This window comes from Apus apus, chromosome 8 (genome assembly GCF_020740795.1).
Source record: "Apus apus isolate bApuApu2 chromosome 8, bApuApu2.pri.cur, whole genome shotgun sequence".
In the NCBI taxonomy this organism is placed as follows: Eukaryota; Metazoa; Chordata; class Aves; order Apodiformes; family Apodidae; genus Apus; species Apus apus.
The window spans coordinates 5464252-5486332 of NC_067289.1; the positions used below are offsets into that span (position 1 = coordinate 5464252).

The 22081-nt window shown below is 39.3% G+C and overlaps 1 protein-coding gene across 1 annotated transcript in view; it reads right to left on the reverse strand.

The window, feature by feature from the left end:
* Positions 1 to 22081, reverse strand: part of LOC127387877 (glypican-5-like) — a 349409-nt gene that overhangs the window by 309730 nt on the left and 17598 nt on the right. The window contains exon 2 of the mRNA XM_051626736.1: positions 17662 to 17823. Within this exon, the coding sequence (XP_051482696.1) occupies positions 17662 to 17823 (162 nt within the window). The remainder of the gene's footprint in view (positions 1 to 17661; positions 17824 to 22081) is intronic.

Here is a 22081-nt window from a genome sequence, read left to right on the forward strand (position 1 = left end):
CTGAAGTCTTATCTGCATGTTCTTAACTTTACCTTCAGTAGCACCGTGTGTTTGCACAGAGCCTACAGGCCAAATACAAGCTGGCCAGCTCTGGCTGGCAGATTTAAATCAAGGCCTGAACACACTTTTCATACCTCTATTTGAAGCTCTGTCACTTAATACTATTGTAATAATTATTGCTTGACTTACATTCTTTTTTTCACTAGGCCTTAAAAAGTTAAAATGGTGGGTTTTTTTACTTTAAAAATACACTTCAGTATTTCTGAAAACAAAAAAGATTACTTTCTTTTATTAGAAGCTGTACTGAATAAGCAGAATTTGTCAAAATGTACTAAAACAACACAAAGAAATCATGAATAGGCAACAAGAGTTACCCTAGTGTCAAATACATTAAACCCAACCTAGTGAAACACCCTCACAGAGATTTATTGGTCTGGAAAGAGTATAGAGCCTCTCGAGCCTCAAGATGTCACTACATTAAGAACTGCATTGAACCAAAACACTAGATATAATTTCACTAAGGGGACTCAATGAAAAGTATTGCATTTACAAGGATTTTCTTTCCCCAGCATAGATTTAGTCAGCATCTGGCTTCTTTTACTAAAAGTAATTCTTTTTTCTTGGTTTTTGCCTTTTTAATTTTTTATATTTTTTTTAAGATTAGCTCATTGTTGAGCCATATAGCTGAAATACATTTATTCTGTAGGCAGACACATTCAATATGTATTTAATAAAAAGTATGACTGGGAAAGTATTAAAAAAATATTTTTCAGTAGGAAATCCTGCTGCCTAAACTGAGAAACTACCCAAAATTAGTTTGAGACATTGGAAATGTGCACAAAGATTCCCACGTGTGGATGTATGTAGGCATTTTGGTATTTGCTGGGCTATGGTTTTCTTAGTAACAAGCCACTGAGAGCACCTGTCTTTTGATACTCTAATGCAACAGCAGCATTTTGATTTGAAAGTGCAAGGAATCACAAGTGCTGCTAGTGCTGATGTATCTGAGATTTTTAGTTATATTAATCTTGAATTTTATCATTACCAATGGGAATCTTTCAACTAGAGATACAGCTGCAAAGCCCACTGTTTCTGTGCTGGGAGAAAATAGCTTAAGTTATTCAGAGATGTTCCAGAACACTAACAGAGTTAAGATTCAGTCTAGCTTTAATTTGAGTCAAGTCCATGAATTGTAAATAGAAACACTCTAATCCCACACAGGGCCAGCAGGGAACTCCCAGGGCCCCTTGATATGCTGAATGGGTTCTTTTGGAAAGGACTGCCACACTTCAAGAATGCTGATTGAAAAAGATTTCATTTTCCATAAAAAATGAAAGAAAGGCTTTTTTTTTTTTTTCATTCTCCCCAGAACCACTCAGAGATGCATACACGCACTTTTGATTAACTGTGTTCCTCAACTTATAAACAATAGTGTCCATACTACCTTATCACAATGTGTTTTTCCAGCTATACAGCAAATCATACAAGGTCACTCCTCAGACCTTGCAGTGAAGTGGCATAATGAAATCTCCTTGCATAAATGAAATCACAATGCATGTTCTTCTTGGCCTACAGGTTACACGAGTTCAGATGTGCTGGTGCACCTCATAATTAGATTTTCAAAATGGATCCTTGGCAGAAAAGAAGTGACTCAGTGATTTTCCCACTAGTTTTTATTCTTCTGGGATAAAGAAAATTACTGTGACCATGTCTACCAGTAATGCCATTCCTAGATTACGGCCTCTCAGTAGTTCTGGTTTGTTAGAAGGTTTTCATATATGCTTTGGTAATGACATTCCCCCCGTATTTCCATCTGACCTACACTTTGGGTGTTGACTGCACACTATCCTAACTCAGAATATTTCTGAAGTAAATTCTGGGGCTTGTTTTGTATAACAGCATTTCAAAAACCCAAGCATTAAGAGCAGCCAACCTGTATCAAGTCTAGTTAAACAACATACAGCTGAAACTGTCACGTGGTTTTCCACCACAAAGGGTATTCACACAACTTCCCTTAAATTGCCACTTCTAAAACATCAAGTACAGATCTTTGCTTTCATTAATTTGGTTTAATCAAACAACATCAACATCACTACTGACAGACATGTTATGAACACAAAAAGGATGACATTTCAAGTAGCACAGTCAGTTTTGCTCTGTAAATACTATGTGGAATTAAAAACATTCAGGAGTTTTTGCTTCCCAAAAAATATGCACATTTAATGAATTATTTAAAAATTGAAGAGTACACCTATTTAATACCAAAAACCTCAAGACTACCTCCTCCCATAGAGGAAGCACAACCAACCGAAGATGGAATATAAATTGAGTCCAAAATTAAACACATTCACATTTCTTTATGCTTATAAGTCATGCTGAAAACAAAGCAAAAATAGCATCCTAATACTAATAAGAAAAGAGCCACTTCACACTTACAGATCAACACAAACATTAAAACAGTTTCAGATAAAATTACATGACCCATATCATGGATCAGTAACTGCCTAGGTTTTAAAGAGCAAGTCAAGATGAAAACACGTCCAAATTACTCTAAAGGCCATCATAAAGGTTTAATTCCATTTTTATATCCAAATCTTTATTCAAACAAATTATCATGCATGTGAATCTGAGAAATGCAAAGGTTAGCATGTAAATAGACTTGAGTTACTTTGTTCAAAAACCCTCAGGCTGTTGCAAGTCATTTCCTGGCAGACCACAAGCTTGTACAAAATCAAAATGGATGACCTACAAAGTACTGAATTATTTGGTCCCAAATCAACAAAGAACCTAAGCATGAGTTTGTCTTTAAAGCACAGGAATCTAGGGCTAAATCTGACATGTGGAATAAGTGAGTCACTATGAACGGCTGTGGAAGGAAAATGAGAAAGAGTTGTCCTTAGACAACAAGAAACTTGGTGGGCAGAACAGGAATATATTCAGTGTTTAAGTTATTCCTTAGATATGCCATACTCTACAGCATGGCTATCTTCATAGGTTGGAAGACCCGAAGCATCTCAAGTGGATCTGGTTGCTGCACCCAGTAGAGCACACACTCCACCAGCGAAGAGGTTCAGCTCAGCCCAGATTGCTTAGATCAGTGATGACGGCTGGGAATAGTTACATGGACAAGTGGACAAGTAACTGGTATCTCAAAGTAATGTACATATCTCTAAGGAGACTGAAAGCAAAACCTAGCTGTGAGTTCACAGCATGTGGTGAAGAGGAGACATGCCAGTCAGTGCTCCTCCAGTCTTTTCATGAAGGGGGAGTTCTTGCCTGGTCCCTCGCACTCTAACCATGGCAGAGAAAAGCTACAGGCAAGTCCTAGGGCAGGCAGAATAGGGTAGCAGGCAACAGTACAACAGACAACTACACACCTTGAAAGTCAAGTCGTTGTTCCCAAACTTTTCCACCTGTCCCATTGTTGGTTTTGAACAAACACAACTGTTCAAATTAGTTTGTTTCAAGTCCCCTAGCCTATTAACTAGGAGCAACACAGCACCATCACATCTATTCCTTTCTTTCAAGAAAGGACATTTAAAAGCACTTTATTCTGCTTACAGTCTCTTTCCTGGCCTGAATGGAGAGTTGTGTTACTCAGTGTGCAATGGGAAGAGTGGGTGAGTTGGAAGTAGGGCAAGTTGTAAGCCTGCTTTTGCTTTCAGTATTTCAGTTTTATTGATCTTGAAATAAGAAGTCACTACAAATTGCTATAAAACCCATCAGTCAAAACAAGATCAAAAGCAGGCCTATGGAAAAGATGCCTGCTTGAAGAAAATACCTTGATGGTGGCTTCGAAAACACAAGAAACCGTGTTCTTAAATGAAGTTTATAGCCTCAAAACTCCTCTGTTCAGACAGATTATAAAATCAGATAAAACTAACTATTGCCTTGAGTGATGACAGGAAAATGAATGTTCCATCCTCCACACAACCAGGAATCATCTTCAGACCAGATTAGTCTCTGCCATCACAAGATAAATCACTGTGGGTCTCATGCTGCTGCAATTTACACCAGTTATACCTAGTGTAACTCAAAAGCCCTCATTCAACTTACTCAATCTTCAAGCAGCTAAGAGAAGAATCAGTTTTCAGATAGAAATAACTAAGAAGTATTAGAATCCTTCTTCATTAGTTCCTTTTTTCCTTGAAGCTGTGCCATCCTTGGGCTTATTTTATTTTTGCTATTCATCAGACCATGATTTCTAAGAATACAGTGGGTAGATGTGTAGGTAAGTATTTCTTTTAATACAGCTTTTTCTACATGTCTTTTTTTGTCTTTGAATTCTTGGACAATCCTTCTCACAAGAGAAAAATCAGTGTTGAGGGTAACATGCTCTCAAACCTACCAAATACACTTTTATTCCCACACACACAGAGGTCACTATCACCAGGCCAGACTGCAAATAGGCTGATTCTCCTTTCATCTTAAACCAATGCCCAAAGCTTTTGGACAGATTTGTGTGAAGAGTCAGAACCCAAAGACAGAGCATTCCATGAGTTTGTATACTCTGCTGGGTTAGTTCAATGTTAGGTGTGTTACTGTACAACAGCCATAGTACCAATAAATTTGGTATTAAATAGTAATAGGTTTGCTGTAAGGATGGCAGACTGAGGATATTGGAAAAAGAAAGGTTAATAGGGAACCATAGCATCTGTTACTAGATGAATTAATAAAGTTGGAGGAAAAAAATATTTTGAAGTCTTTCTCCAGATACAAAACTGAAGGACTCTGACCAAAAAATCTTCTATTTTCCACCCCAATTATATTAGCAAATTTAGCAAAACAAAGCACCTTCCCTCCTCTCATACCATTTGCAGAATTTACTCTGTGCGTTTGAGTATCAACATACTGCTCCTTTCCTTCAGCTTTTCCAAATTTTGCTATCAAATACAGAAGCAGCAAGAGTAAGACAGGTGGATCTGATCACCACAGTTTTAGGACTGGGAGAAGGGGTTGGTGAAAGCCTATTTTAGGTGGTATCTTTAGCAGGTAACATAAAATATTATTACAACATTTTAATGTTGTTTTAAACAAAAATTGATTACTCCGGATTTGGTTCTTTATGCATTCAAATTGTCTGTCAGACTAAGAGTCCATAAATTGTATTCTTAAATCCAAATGAAAAAAGCACGTGCCTGCCTCTCTATATATGTACACGAAAAAAAGTACTGGTATCTTTTATGTTCTTTTGGCCCTTTCTGACTTCCTATCATCCCCCAGTAGGAGTAGATGAATGATCCTTCTCACAGGAATCCATTTTTGTGAGCTGCATTGGAGGTTGCCAGGAGGAGGCTTTCAGTAATGAGTTCAAGCTGGCTCACACCAATTGTGGTTCACTCATTTGCCACTTAGCAATATATTCCATGGCAGATCCCAATAAAGTAATCTTCACTCAGGAAACAGAAGCCTCCCCTTTTCTTTGCAATTATAATTAAAAAATGTTAGTTTCATTCTATCCTTGGAGCCAGGGTCCAAGCTTAATTAAATCAGTGGAAAGACTACCAGGATTTTAACTGCTTTTGGACCAAAGCCAAGACGAATGCTTTATTCAGTTTTCTAAAGACTATGTAAATAAATATAAACCAGAGAAGACCAGTTCTGATTCCTGTGACTCAGGTACAGAAAAATATTAATCTTGGTAAGAGCTGCTTTGTCCCGCACTGATAGTATATCCACCTACTAACATCTGCCATTGATCAGATTAATACTTGGAGATGAAATCTGCTGGGGTGAAAAGTATTATTTTAAAGGTATATAAATTCTTACAGTAACTCCAGGATGGCAATGGCTTCAGTTGGAACTCCTTGAGCAAGCACTTCTGAATCAATAAAATTTATTTAACTTCCAGTGGACTCTCATAATTCCAAACAGTACTGAGAAAAGTTACATACGTGAAGACCGAGTTACCACTTCATGCTGTTTTCTCCTCCGAAGGCTTTCTGCCTTGGCTCTGACCCTTTGCTCCAGGAAGCATGGCAAGACTTCACAGCGATACCAAAAGTAGGATCAAATTAAGGATGTGCCTGTCAGGCTGCCTATGATGGGTCAACTAAGAATTATTTAACTAATAGGAAGAATATGCACATATTTTAAGCATTGGATCAGCTTTTGGACTTTGGCAGAATCCAGCAATTAAAATGAACCAAACATCTTGGCAGTTCACACATTTCTTATTTTTGGGAAGCAGAAACCAACTCTACAGCAATGGTCACTGCTGCAGAAAGAGTAGGAACCAGGTAGTGTTAGCAGAGTCAGAGGTATTTCTGGAGGAGTCCTAGCTGCAGCTTGGAGCAGAGAATACAGGTAGAGAGCACTCTGTACACAAAGGTACCTTTCAGTGGTTCTGCACTCATGTGAAGTTATTGCAATGACAGCAGGATTGAAGCAGCATTGAAAAAGCACCCTGCACAACCAAATCTCACACTTGAAGTTGCTGCCTCCTTTATAGGGCACAAAAAACATCTTAAACATACCCTAAGTACATTGGGCCACCCACACAACAACATTACATCAGTTTAACTTAAGCCAGTTTAGGAAGTTATTTTCCAAGTTTCTGCATTGCACTGATGCTTATTACAGGATTTATTTTGCCTTTATTTACAAACAATTTGTAAAGGCATAATTAACTGATCTATTCATAACTAGTATCAAGGTAGCCTGGTCTAAAAGGATTAACCTCCTGTAGGTTGTCCACTGTTTCTTTAATTTCACATGGATTTGCTAGTGCCCCTAAAATGTAACAATTTTTGGCAATAAATTTGGGGATGTTTACATTTTCTGACCATTGTTTTGCAGATGACTACAGCTGAAGGAATTAGTCTCTTTGGAGCATAAAGTTTAAAGAACTAAAAAGTGAAAAGTATTCCATAAATGCATTCATTTTTTGTACATTTACAACTAGTCCTAATTTTGTGGGCCATTATTCTGACTGCAGTGTTTTGGTGTTTTATACTTCATGTTTACAACAGTGTATCATATGTTCCTTTTCCACTTAGCTTAGTGAACAAGGAAGGATGCAATGTGCTACAGGAGATGAGAGATGAGTTCTGCTGCATCCAAACAGCCTCTTTCACGCTATGCACCAAGCTAAAAGATGTGCCTTGAGATTTAGGAGTTCGTAAGGGTCTATCTCAGCAAGAGAACTACACCTTTCCTTGCTTTTCAAGGAAAAGCAAACAAGAAAAACAAGAAAAATGTCACATTGAATGTTAAGTCCATACCTACCTGACTGGCTGAATCAAAATCATGTTCAGTGAAGGGCTCAGATCCTTCAATGGACACGGCATCAGAGGAACTACTGAGGCTCACCTCCCACCCCAGCAATCCAGCTGACCACGACACAGATATAGCCTCTTGTTATTAGGAAATGACCTGCATTTTGTAATGGCACAAAGGTGCAATTTTCCCTCCTAACACATGTAAGATCTTAATTTATCTTGTTACACAAAGAAAATAATTGTTTAGGAGAATCTGCATTATTTCCCATTGAGTCAGGCATAGAAGCAGCCCTGAGTTGTAACTTTTCATTTAGTCCACAGAGGGAAAAAAAGCACCTCTTTGCCACATGACAAAACACTTCCTTAGAGGATTCTGTATGGACAGAAAGAGAAGGAAGGTTTTCCAGAGATGTTTGACCATACTTTCTGTTATGACTTTCACACAACCTGGACACAAACTACTGAGAGAAAAAAAACCAGGATATGATACATGATAAACTGATTATATGCATGTAGAAAGGAAGTTCTAGCTTAGATGACTGGTTTTGCTCTGTTGGTCAGCTGTATTTCTCAGAGTGCTATTTATCAGCCCCCAGTTACTACCTATCCAGCTCTAAGAAAGCTGCTCAATGGATCCAGGCAATCAGAACTCTGCAGCTGAGCAGAGCTAGGGCAAGCTAAGCCTTGTGACAGAGAAAGAACCAAAAGTGGTTTCTGGAGCAGTAACTTCTTCATGAGCTGCCCCAAAGGGGCACAGGGCCTGCAGCATTCCAATAATCACTGGTCATGCATGGAAAATGCAGACACCAAACAGAAGCCAAGGAGAGGCTTCCTCAGAACACCACTAACAGGAGAAGAAAGGGATATCTAAAAGCTCCATGTTTCTACATGTGCACCTCTAAAATACTATTTATTTTTATGGAAAGCCACTATTTCTGCTCATAGCCTTCTATTTACAGTGAATAATACTATGAAACCTAACAAAAGCAATAATAGAAAGGGTAAAGAAGTTACTACATCTCCTACAAACATACCTATTTCCCAAAATTAAAGGAAGCCTTCTCAAGAAACTGACCGCACAAATCAGAAAAGGATACACAATGGCAAAATAGAAGGCAAAAAATGCAAGAAGAAATAGCTGGTAAAGCTCTTATTTATAATAAGAATCCACTAACATTTGCATCAGTACTTCCATTCCAAACTTAAACATCTGCAGGGATCCTAATTTTAGCGTGGTACATCAAAGACAAAAGTATTAATACAGGAAGAAGCAGTGAGCCGCTCTCTCAAACCTTTCCCTTTACTATTAAAGATTCAGAGCAGATGTAGTTATCCTCAGCAGCACAAGGCAAGGCTGTTGGATTCTTTTAAATCTTACACAAACCACCCTTTAGTAGCTGTGAATAGCCTTACAAGACTGAGGGAAAGATTCAGGAGGATGTGGGGAAGACAGGCCCCATAAATTCCTTACTTCCAAGTCATATTCTCACATTAAGTCTGCAGATACCCCAGATTTTTTGTGACTACCAAGGCAATTGTTAAATCAATTCTGTCAAAAAAAGGTCCCAAAGCCTCCTAGATCAACAGTCTTGGGAAACAAAAGAAGATGAGTGATGCAGCGTTGTAACACACAGACCACTGGAATAGTATCTCATTCAAAACTAGCACATGCCAGTAATTCAAAATAAGGTGTTCTCATCCTAGAATACAAAGCCACACATAAGGAGTTAAGGAGTTTGAGTTCACACCCTACCCTAACTGCAAACTGCAGGTCAATCTTATTCAGCCAAGCTCCAATTCCCCTTAAACCTTCCTCTCCCCATGACACAACTATACAAATTCACCTCAATAGTCTGGTAGAGCATTGTTAAATACAGAGGAGACAGTAACAAACAAATGGTAAAAAGGTCATGTGCTTACACATATGTTTTCAATGTGTCTACTGAAACACCTACCTTTGTTTTTAAGATTAACATGAAATTATAACAAACTGCTAATGTGGCTACAGTATCAACTCAATCCCCCATTTAGACAGCATATTTGTCTAGAAAGGAAGGTAGAAAAATCCCTCCTTTCAACAGAAACGGCACTGGCAGGATTGAGGCTATCTTACAGAAAATCAGTAAGGTCTTCTCATCAATAGCATTCAGATTCACATCAAAAGCAGGAGCTCTATGCAGCATTTGAAGAATTAAAGAGTCAATAAGAAGCTGCTAGGTAGCAGCACTAGGCTAATCATTTCCCCAATAACATGGAAGAAGATTGTATTTATAACCACACAAGACTTCCAAATTCCTAAATTGAAAACATTTGAGTTTAGAGAAAATGCCTTAAATGCAAGGATGGTGATAATTACAGATGCAATACTTGATTAAGTAAACCCCATCTCCCAACAAAATCGCAAACAAAAGGCATAATCCAATAGCTACACTTCAAAATATTTACACTCCAGCTGTATGGCCAGAAATGCAATCCAAACACATGCCCATGAAGAAGGCACAGGTCAAGGAATCCACATGAACTTCAGGTCTGATATATGGCACAGATACACGGATACATTTGCAGGCAGATGATGAACATCCGCTTCATCTTAAGGTCAGATGAATAGTTAGTTTTAATGAGAATCATGCTCACATTGCATGGATTTGACCAGATATCTCTATGCAGTTATAGTACACCAGTCTACTTTTATGTTACTTTATCTTTACATCCTTATAAATGTCAGTCTCTCTCCCCACACTGGCATACACAGGATTGGTCCAAGTACTGCTTCACAGCAGCTTTGGTGGCTATGCCATGGGGGGTGGAGAGAAGGCAGAAGGAGGTGGCTCAGCTGTTCTGATGTACAATTGCTCATCTGCAAATCACAGAATCATAGAAACACAGAATGGTTAGAAGGTGGAAGGGACCTTAAAGATCACCTAGTTCAAACACAGTAAGACTGCTATCTCATACTGAAAAATGTGATCCTGTTGCTTTTACACACATTCCAACAGTGAGGATGAAGTAAGGATTTCCTGTAAGATTCCTTCTCATTTAGTTTGCTACCTTCAACACCTTTTTGCCTATTTTTACTGAATTGCCCAACAGTTTCAGTGTTGCAATACCTACATTCTTGTTCAAAGAATACCTAAAATTTTGCATCTAGAAACAGAGTAAAATAATGCTTTTCCTGTTTTCAATCTCACAACATAAGGACCGATAAAACAACAAAAGCAAGTTCAAACAATTAATCATCTTTAAGAGAAAAGGATGTGCAATTAAAAGCTGAATTATAATTGACATAAACTAACCCATAAATGGAAGGCCAGTCAATGGCCTTTATTTATTCCAAGTAAGTTACGGGCAGGAACTTTCTTGAAACACTTATACTCGTACTCAAAAAAATCTCTTTGTCAGAACATGCTGCTTCTCAGGTCTTCACCCACTTTTTTCACAAAATGTCAAACTAACTTAGGCAAGAAGGAACTTGGATCTGATGGCACTAAGAACCACTTAATTCCAAAAGTACTCACATGGCCATCAGCAGAGTCACTGGGATGGGTGACTTCACATAATAAGAGACTGAGCAATAATGCTCCCTTATGGAAACGCTATGTCATAAGTCAAAAGGATGCAGAAAACCTTTCGAGTCCATAACAAGGAAATTTCACAACACTGTTGTGATTAGAGGGTATAAATCTAACAGAAGAAAGAGCACACTAAACATTATTCCATAAACACTGTCACAAAAACACTGTCCTCAACAGCAACTGTGTGGAAGCCTCCCCAGATAGTGAAGCCCTCAGATTGATTTGCTCTCTTTACTTTTGTGGGTTGTCTTAATTTTTTTTAATTTTTTTTTTTTTTAGGAATGAACACTTTCTTTCCAGCTTTGTGTTTTCTATCTGAACTAATTTTTTGTTGATTTATTTGGCTTCACTTTCACCATGCTTTTATATTCAGGAGATACGGTCAACAGCCTGACAAGGTAGTGAAAAGAATAAAGAAAAATATCATTACAACAGACAAGTGAAACATGGACACAGAGTTACAAGATGACTAAACACGTGTGTGTTCATTAGATTTCTTGTTCTAGCACCAACATGCCTTACCCACACTGCATGAACTGTTATAAATAGATAATGAAGAGACTGTCCCTGCCCTGAATTGCTTACATTCTAGGTATCAAATGACAGCCAGACAAGCTCAGAATGTTTACATGATTATTATAAAGGCTAAATAGATAACTTACCTAGATAATTTGCAGTTTCTTTTAAAACATATTTAATGTATCTTTATCTCACCACTTCACATGGCATTATACCATCCTTTCAAAGCTTTGGGCCAAAAAGTTCTACACAATCTGTATTTAATCACTTTTAAATGTAACAGATATCTAAATAATATAACACTTTAGCTTAACAGTCTAACAGCACTATAATTCTAGTAGCTAGTCAAACACTTTTATACTCATAAGTTTATAATTATTATCAATTTAGTCTTCTGGCAAGACTAATCCAGTTATCCACAAGTACAGTTCTCCATATTGCAGTCTTGAAAAACAACTGCACACTGTCTCATAAATCAATTCTGCATACAACATGCAGGAGCTCTTCTAACAGTGCACTACTCACAATGCTAGTGACTTCACATTATCACTGTCAATTGCTGATTGACAGAAGGCCATTTCAGTGTAATAAACAATATTTGGTATCATCTTTCCCTGTATTTAAGAAGAAACATGCTATTAACAATGTAGTCATTAGGTTTAGTTATACTATAAAGACCTCAGTGGACATGATCTTCATTACTAGATATGGATTGTAAGGTAGTAATTTACACTCCATGGCTAGACTTAAATGTTCTTGTTTTTATTAAGTTTTCCACTTGAATTTGGTATTTGGAAAGCATAAAGTCATCACAACTTCCTGACAAAAGAGTGTGATTTCCATTATTCCACTTTTTTATTCTTCCTGTGGTCTTAAAGACTAGCAATTTCTTCTTCCTAATAATCTGCCCAAATGACAAGACACAGCAGGGGATACATTAATGCAATCAGAAATGCACAGAAATTACCCATGTCAGTTATTTACATCACTGTAGCAGTTAGGGATGCTAATGAAACACCAGGATTACAGGTACTGCAGAGATCCAGGATAAAGCACAGTGCCTGTCTCACACCTGCCAACAAGGCAAACACTACAACCAGGGGAGGAAAGACAAAAAGGGACAAGAAGCATGACAAACCTGGTCAGTATAACAGTGAGTGAATTCAGCATATCTTTGGGTTGACCTCTCACAAGTATTTTGCTTATCATGACCCTAAGGAGAGTTTTAAGAACATCACCCAAAGGAAGGCAATGAAGGTGCAGAGGATCTTTACAGCACACACTTCTCTAACGTGAAATACAGCATAAGAAAACACAAAAAGGTACCATCTGAATTTTTACACTAAGTGAATGAAAGGCTGGCATTAATGACCTGTGACAGGAACTTACACTTAGATCACAAATCACAGGTGACTAGCAGCATGAGCTAAACTGGAAAACACAAGATGCAGGAAGATAGAACTGTCAAGGAAACACAGAATGAGACCAGGAGTTTGGCTAGAGAAATTATTTTTTTCAGTAGCATCCAGTTAACCTGGAAAAAAACAAACAGTGACAACAGTAAAAAGCCTTAGATAACTGATTTTCCTAGTATATATTGTCAGAGATGAAACAGGATGGATGGGAAAAATCAAGAGACCTGTAAAGCCTTAGAGGACTTAGTAGGCTGCATGTTTAAAGCAAGCAACTTGATGCATAATTAAATTGCAGTCAACATGTGGTCAACATTGCCAACTCTTTTCTGGCCAAAAGATAATCTGGTGAAAGAGATATTAATGGACAATGGACCCAACAATAGATAATTACACCAGCACAAAATGGAAGCATCTCAGCCTAACTCGAAGCTCTTCAATTATCGTTCTCCAGGCAACAGTAAGGTAAAAAAAAGGGAAGAGTGTGTTCATAGTTCTGATATAATTCCCTGATCATTTACTAGCCACTGAACAAGACTGCAAAGGGGCCCTGCAACCTCACCCAATGGATCTGATGACAATAGGGCAAAGCAATGTGTGTTCACAGCAACACCACTGCAACTCCTGCTATTAGAAACAGCAGCAAGGAACTCTCCTAACCAGTATCAGCCCATTTTCTAAAAAGCAAAAACACAAGGGCAGCTTTGCCAAAACCCCTGACTTAAAAGCGAGAGGAACAGAGTGCTACAAAGTTAATCTGCTCTCCCATAGCTGAGAGAATATGGAAATGCCTGGCCCTGCCATTTGACCCCCCAAGGTCAAATGAATGCTATTTCAGAGAAACAACACAAAATTACTGCTTTATGACTAACATGCCTTCATTCATGAGAGCTTTCTCTTCAGAGGCTGTGAGTGAACAATTTCTACTGCCTGCTGTAAAAACAAAAAGTGCAGCAAAGAATAGTAATTTATTTTTTAAACCGCTGAGCTCAAACAAAGCTTTTAGCTCCACCTCTGATACCTGCGAACTTCATGACTGAAATGCGATGTGGATTTCAAAGCATCTTGTTCTGCCTCTCTGCAGAGACCATCAGCAGAACAAATAAATTGCCAGTGCTTGAATTCTCATTACCTCAAATTAGCCTCAGCATAAGATGACAGGAGCAGAGCCAAACTTTCTGTGGATCCTTACACAGCACCTGTTCACACCCCATAAAGGACACAGAAAAGCAAGGGCAGGTTTCTCTCTGCTGTCTGCCCACAACAAAACTTTCCTGTTAGACTATTGATGCCTCTTCTGACAGCAACTTTCAGCCTGCACACCCGCGCCACTGTTAATCCACTAACAATGAATCAGTTGCCTTGCTTGGAAGCGTCCCGAAGGAATGAAAGGACGGAATGAGGGAACTGGGAGGGAACTGAAGGATGATTGTGCCGAGGAACATATAGTATCACCACAAAGACACAAATGTAAGATAAAACAATGTGGTTTTTTACATGCAAGTCTTAAAAACGTTGGAACAAAAAAAAACAACCAACAAACAAAAAAAAAACACCCTCAGTAAGTTCAAAGGAGAATCTTCTTGTTATCAAAGGGTAAAGCAAGTTATAAAATGAAAGAATCCTGTTTGATCATTCATTTAAATAGTTGTGCTGGGCATTCGAGGCTGCAGTCCCAGGAGCAAAGACAAAGATGGGCACATCTTTGGATGGAACAAACTGACCCACTCCAAAATGCATCTAAAACAATGTCACCTGTAAGAGCAAGAGGGTGACATACTAGGATCATTACAAGAGGCACATTCTCCTCTTACACTGTTTGTGTAACAGTCTGGAATGGCTTCATCTCATCTACTTACTTACTTCTCCTTGCCTTTGACTCCATTTGGAGCAGAAAGTCATTAATAACAGATATGTACAGTGACTAATACCATGGTTATGACTTTTAGGCTACATCATGCACCAGAATATTAAGAGAAAGTGAATCCAGCAGCTTTCCATGAACCAGCAGCTTTCCAACCCCAGGGGTCTGGTTACATTCAACATGTCAAACTTCAAAAACATTGTGTGACAATTTACAATTTTGCAGGAGCTGACTCTGATGACAAGCTTCCCAAGCAGCCAGCTGGCCCTTTCATTCCAGCTTCTGTCCTGCCCTGTTACTAACAGGGAGGGCATTTTACAGCCTGCAACTGATGCCAATGTGCCTCTTCCTACTCAAATCAGGTGTAACAATTAGAGGAAGGAGTTTGAGAAAAAACATCCATGCCCCCGCTTGATTTATTAAGTGTTTGAGCAAGGACTGGGTTGCTAGAACTTTAAAGGGCAAAAAAAAAGCAGGACTGAACTGTAGTACTAAGGCTGTCCATATGTATGGACTGGGCTTTAGCCCAAGAATAACAAGCTTGCCCACAGCTGTGGTATATTTAATCAAGCTTTACAGACTAATTATTTTGCACAACTGAATCCAGCACCTGTGAAAATTGTCTTATTTCAACTGTGGGCAAAGCTATTTAAATAACATTTTCAATTTCAAAAAGAAGTATCAAAACAAAACCTCTTCAAATCCAAAATGTCCAGTAAACCACAGTACCCAGGCAGTCTAGAGGGAATACTGAACTCCTATCAAAACTCTACTCATATGAGAAAGCTCTTTCCTATTAAGACTTGTGGTATGTAATTGCAGGTCCTCAGAACTAAAAGTCTTTTGACTTCCATGAAAGAAAATGAGGAGATGAGTACTTAAACTATTTTGTCTCTTGTCCTCCAAAAAATTGCTCTCTTTTCCTACTGACATTTAATTCCCACCTCTACTTTCTCAAAGCTGGACTGAAAAATCAATTTCTTCTACTGTATTAGTCTTGAAAATTATTTCACCAGAATGGGTATCATATTAACAGCATAGTCTGCTAAAAGTGCAAGATCTCCTCAGCACAAGGCAACAAGGCTAACTACTGCTTTGCTTTGACTACACTAACAGGACTAAAAACGTGTATAGGCAAAAGAAGGTAAATCGTGCACGAAAATTGTGCAAGTAAACACCACCACATATGAATGAATAAACTGTCATTTTTTTAGCAAGTCTGTGCCAGTTCCCAGTGCTGCAAGAAACATGAAATCTGAAAGGCACCTGAAAGCTTCTAAAATAGGGATATTTATTTTCTCACTCTAAATGTTCTTTTGGCACACTCACTTTATCATTCAAAATAGCAACAAACCAGAACAGACCAAAAGGACAGAGTTAATGCAATGCAAAGATCTTCCCTCTCAGTAAATGTCTTCACACAGTACTACTCTTCGCAACAGACTGTTTATACAGCACAAGATAAAGAGAAAGGCTTTTCACTGACACCTGGGACAAAACCAAAGAACAAAAGCAGCTCCTAATGCAAGACAGAAGTTACAATTTTCAAGTGTTGCCACCTAAGGCAGACAGAATGCCAGCCATACCAAGTTACCACAAGCAACCTATTTACTCACTTCCAGAAGATGCCTGTAAACTTAAACTGTGTGAAATGTCTATTTATTTCATTCCATCATAAGGCTTCATCAGTAATGGACAATAAAGCTGCTGGTTTGACCTAAAGGGGCTGGCAAGTTAATCTCTTCTGACCTTATCTTTATTCAGTCATGATACTGAAAGATTGCTTGAATAACTTACGATCATTAAACAATGCCAACAGTCATCCTTTTACTACAGTGCTCCTCCAAAGGGCCTGCCAATCACATTTTTAAATCATGAGAATATTAAAAAGCTTCAAAAATTAATTGGAAAATAAACCAAATGCCATTTCTAACTCATTGGTACATAACAAAGAGAGGTAAATGACTAAAAGCAGAAGGAAATTTGTCTTTCCCTTGCACATCTCTCAGATTTCCACCATAGCTTATAGTCAATTTTAGATAATATGCTATCTCTTATTAACTGTCAATCACATCTTTTATTAATAGTATTTTCACTGAAATGGAAGAAACTAGACCTAGACAAAAAAACTACTATTTGATAAAAACTGCCTTGTAACAATAGGCTTAATCATACAGACCTCAATGCTCTGTATTTTAATAACTATTGGTTTGTTTTCAAAACCCATTCCACAAGGGTGTTCAGCACTAAACACAGCAAAGCAGCAAGTTAAAATTAAGCACATAATTAGGCCCACAGAAGTCAGTAGGCTGGATCCATCACTCAGTGATTGACTTCATCTCTCAACTCTCATATATTTAAAGTTCACAGCCTGTGCTTATATGACCTTCTGGAGAAAAGTCTCCTGTGCTCAACACTGTATAGTGCACAACCCTACACAAGTATTTTACTGCCTTTAATAGTACAATAACCATCTGCATTAAGAAACTGCAGACACTTACATCAACCTGATAGAGCAAGGAAGCTTTAAGAACAGCAAGACTTATGAGAATAGACTTTCAGCACAGGTTCCTTCATGCATTCTTATTTAACTGTACTTCTTGAAAACAGACCACTCTCCATGTTACCTGCCAGGTAGAGAAACATTTGGGCACAAAGAGAGAGCTGTGTTCTCATTTGATACATCAGTTAGAACGCTTACTCTTCAGCATCATTTAACTTTCTATACCTGTGATTTGGCAACACAAGACAATATCAAAAAGCACAAACGTCAGGCACCTAAATGACACTTGAAAATGCCTTGAAAAAAATCCATGCCAATCTTTTTTAAAACGACATGAACAAGGTCTAAGCTAAAATCCATTCCTAATTAGATTTAGGCAGATGCTTAAAATACAAGTCAAGACTAAGTACCATAACCTTTGTCCAGAAGCAAGATCATCAAAGAATAAGCCAGGGACTACAGCATTCAATGCAAGACAAATGAAAAATAAAGGAAAGAGCTTTTTCTTTTGATCTCAGAGGATACTACTATAAACTATTCATAGGACTGCCATACCCCAAAAAGTTCCTACCTTGAAAAGCTGTAATATGACCAACAATCATGTACTTCAGTTCAAAGTTCAGTGCCTGGATACTTTGAGTCCTCTCCCTTCGAACAGCTGCCTGGTAGCTTTCTTCCATCTTTTTGGTGCAACACGTTGGTGCTCGATGTTGACATATCTGTAAATCTGACTCTTAAAGAAAAAAGAAAAAACACAGTGATTAGAAAATCTTCCCACTTAGATCATAAAAATAAATAATAATTATTAATTTCAAAACAACCATCATGCTTAAAACTCTGAAACAAAACAACCCATAACAAACGACACTGAAACTCTGCTAATGTTTCAAGGACACCAATATATAATTGTTTTGCCTAAACTTGGATATCATTACATTAATCAGCTGCTAACTTATTCTACACTGTTAAGAGTACTGGGCACAAAATCATCTAGACAGAGTCAAGGACACAGCAGAATCCCTGGAAATGTACATTCAGAGGGCCACTATTTCCACTGCACATCTTGAACTAAGGGCATAATAACATCTGAGTGAAAAACATGCCTCGAATTAGGATGCAATATTCACCTGAATAACCACTTATTCACCTCTTACACTTGAGTAAGCCTCTCAAAAATCTTTGAGGTCTTAAGCAGTTCACTCAAAAAAAAATAATTTGAGATTTCTAGAAGCTGTGGTAGCTGAAGTGGCTTTTTCCCCCCTTTTCTCTCTAGTTTTAACATCTTTAGTTCCTTTATGAATCAGATTTCAAAACAAGCAGCAATAGCTGCCAGAAATAAAGAATTGGTTTCGGCAACAGCCCCAGTTTAGCTGTCTAAGGCCAGAAGAAGGAAACTCTCCATGCTGAGAGAGACCCAGAGGTACCTACAGTCACTGGGAAGTCAGAGACTGCTAATCCAATTTCTATGCTTAACACATAGTGAAAGTCAACAAGTATTCACCTAAACCAAAAATAACTGCTATAAACTTAGTAGATCTCCATTTAGTTACCAGTAAACCTTGAATTTTGGAAACCAAGTTCTAACCTGCCTGTATGTAATGTAAAGGCACTGAAATCACTGCCACAACTATACAGAAAGTAGTGCTGAAAGAAACATCCTGGCGTGTTTCAGGTATTTTCCTTCCCTCCACTTCAGAGTATCTCTGAGGGAAAGGGGTCACAGGAGCCCATCACCATCTCCATGACCATCTCCATCCCTCAGGCCTTGGCACTGCTCCCAGGAAGGAGACACCCTTTCTCAGGAAGGCCAAGCTCCGAGCTCCCTCCCTGCCAACTCCTGACAACAACCTGGCAGGAGATGGAGCCCAAAGCAGCAGCCAGGCACTTGGCACACTCCCTGCAGCCAGGCCCGGAGCTGGCCTGTTCCCACACCACCCTCCCTCTGGGCCCAAGGGGATCGCTGGTTTTACACAGCTGTGACCACTGCTGGCAATCCCTCTACACAGCAACCGTTAAGCCACAGGGCATGAACGGATAGGAAACAGCCCCAATTCTCCAAAATGCTGTAAGATTTCACCCAGGTCACCACAAACCAGGCCTTGGGACAGAAATACTAAAAAGAAATTAAACTACAATAATCCTCAACACCCACCCTTGCAGTTTAACACATAGCAAAACTCCACATACAGTTGACAATAATGAAAGACAAGAGGGTACAAGGATGCAGACTGAAAAACAGAGAAACATCCCAACAACCAGGCTCTGCTCAGGGCCAGCTAAAGGTCAACAGCTCATTGAGATCGAAACTGCAGGGAGGAGGTCCAATAAATCTCCCTTGCCAGGAAAAAATAAAAACACTGAACTGTTTGAAATGTCTCCTTTGAATTGAAAATACCACTTCCAGTTTACAAGTCTCATGTCAATGGGCAGCTAATTTACATCCAAAAGGTCAAAACCAAACATTTCAATTTGCCCACGTTTTTATATTGGTTCACAAACAAGCACCAAAGTTGTCACGAACTGGGTTCACACAGGATAACCTTTTGGAGGTGGATATGTTTCATGCTTCAATATTATCACAAAAACAAGAAAAAACATCTCTACCCACTCAAATCTGAAGCCCTAAACCCCTCAGAAAGCCCTTCAGACCAGACCATGGCACACCGGCAGAAGCCAGCAGGCTGCTAAAAGCAGCCTCAGGAGGGCTGCACCTTCATCACCGGCTGGGCACACTCGCCTACTGTAGGCTGCCAGAGAAGCTGTCCCAGGTTGAAATTAGCTTCTTGGCCAGGCTAATTTTAACTTGGATTGGTTCCCTGATCCACTTCACCCCGTGAACATATGTTTGTTCTGCCATAAGGAGCTCGGGGGTCAGGGAAGGACCACCTCCACGAGCTGCCACCACAAAGCATATGTGAAACTATACTACAGACTGCTGAGCAGCTAATTCAGTTTTGCAATGAGGTGTCTGAGCAGAGGGGCTGTAAACGTTACTCAGCATCTGCAATGCCAGGCTACTGACACTCAGACCATTTCTTCTTACAGCAGCCCTATGAATTTTTGTCTGAAAGCCTTTTGCACTGCTGAGACCTGTATTAAAAGGGTTTGAAATACAGAGTGCTCCATGCTATGTGCCAGTCCTGCTAAATAAGCTACACGTGGCCATCAGCGCTGCATAGAGCCTTCCCTTCTGAACTGCTGCACCACAGGAACCTGCATCTCCTCCAGGAAGAAGAATAAAGTTCTCTCAGCTGGAACTCCACTGCTGGGTGGGATTCCCCACCCAGCTATCTCCTCCCATGAATACTCCAGGAGCTCAAAGATTAGCTTTTCCTGGTGCTGAGCCAAAATAATGCCAAGGGCACTCAAATAGTAACAGCGCTAAGCCCCTGACAGTTAGGGAGCCTGATGTAAAGCACAGAGCATTAGAAGTCAAGCAAAGAGCAAACCCCGCTCCCCCAGCAGCCCTGTCCGGTCAGTACTGTCATGCACACAGCTTGGCAATTTCACTTGCTGCAATGCTAGCCTGGGGGTATCACTTTGGAACCTAATAAAAGTTTCCAGTACTATACATGCCTGGCTGCTCAGATTAAATTAGAACTGATTAGTAATATCTTCAAGTCTTTAATAACTCTGATACTAAAATTAGTTTATCTCATCTCTTTCATCTTCATGCAAAATACTCCCTCCAACAAACAAGAGGGGAGGAACATGGCACAAACACTGCTGAGACCCAGGCTGAGCACCAGAGCTCTCACCCCAGAGCTGGGCAGCACCCACAGTGCCCTAGCAGCCACCTCCACTGAGCATGGACCCTAGTGACCAGTAATAGGGTGACAACCTCACGGGTAAACTCCTCCTTGACATTTAGGAAAAAAGTCATCCTATACACCAGAGAAAAAGCACCATTTGGGAAAGAGGGAAGAAAACTTATCAACAGCATTATTTCAGCAATTGATCCTGTTAATCTCTCTCAGAACTTTCTTTCCTCCCTTCCCCAAACGGCCCCTTATTGCCTAACTAATGATTTAGTTTGGAAGGAACCTCAAGCTCAACCTTCCCCTTAAAGCAGGTCAAACTACATGAGGGCTTCGTTCAGCCAAGTTTCAAGCATCTCCAAGGATGGATGATGCCACAACTTCTCAGGGCTCCTGTTCCAGTATTTGACATCTTTGTTGTTAAAAATCTATTCAAATTAGAATTTCCCACATTTCAACTTATGTCCATGGCTTCTCAGCACATCACCATGTGCTTGCAAGAATCCGACTCTACTTTCTATTTCCTCCCAACGGAGAGTTGAAGATCTCCCTTAATCTGCTCTTCCTACAACTGAACAAACACAGCTCTCACACCCAACGTGGGCTCTAGCCCCCTGGCCATGATGGAGCCTCTGCTAGACTCTAACCCTATGCCATAGAGGTGAAGCACCTGCATCCCAAGATGCCTCTCTATTTCATTTCCTTACGCATAAACTTACTAACTGACTAATAAGTAAGTCAGCCTTCCACTGCATATGCCTGGGCTTCAATTCTAAAAGGTTTATGGCATTCCTAAAACAAACCAATTTTCTGCCTCAGGTCAGATGGAAGGATTACTCTAGTGATTATGTACATTATTTTCCGTTCAAGTCTGCTTTTCCCTTGAGTGCTGGCTAAGACTGTGGCTAAGCTTTTTAAAGTGAGAAAACTATAGACTTTACAACCTTACTGTTATTATAAAAAACAGGATAAAGTATCTTGTTCCACTTTGAAAAACAAAGTCACATTCAGAAAAGCAAGAAAAATTATACTACGCTGCGCCTAAAGCATGAGTATTTTGGAGAGCAACAATTATCCCTACTCCAAACTCCTCTGCAATCCTACAACACCACATGCCAAAACCATCACCTTTAAATACCTCTCTGGCTAAATTATAAATTACGTAAGGTGCTAAACGCACAGAAAACGACACATTTTTACCTGATGTCCATCTGGCCAGATCTACTGAAACCA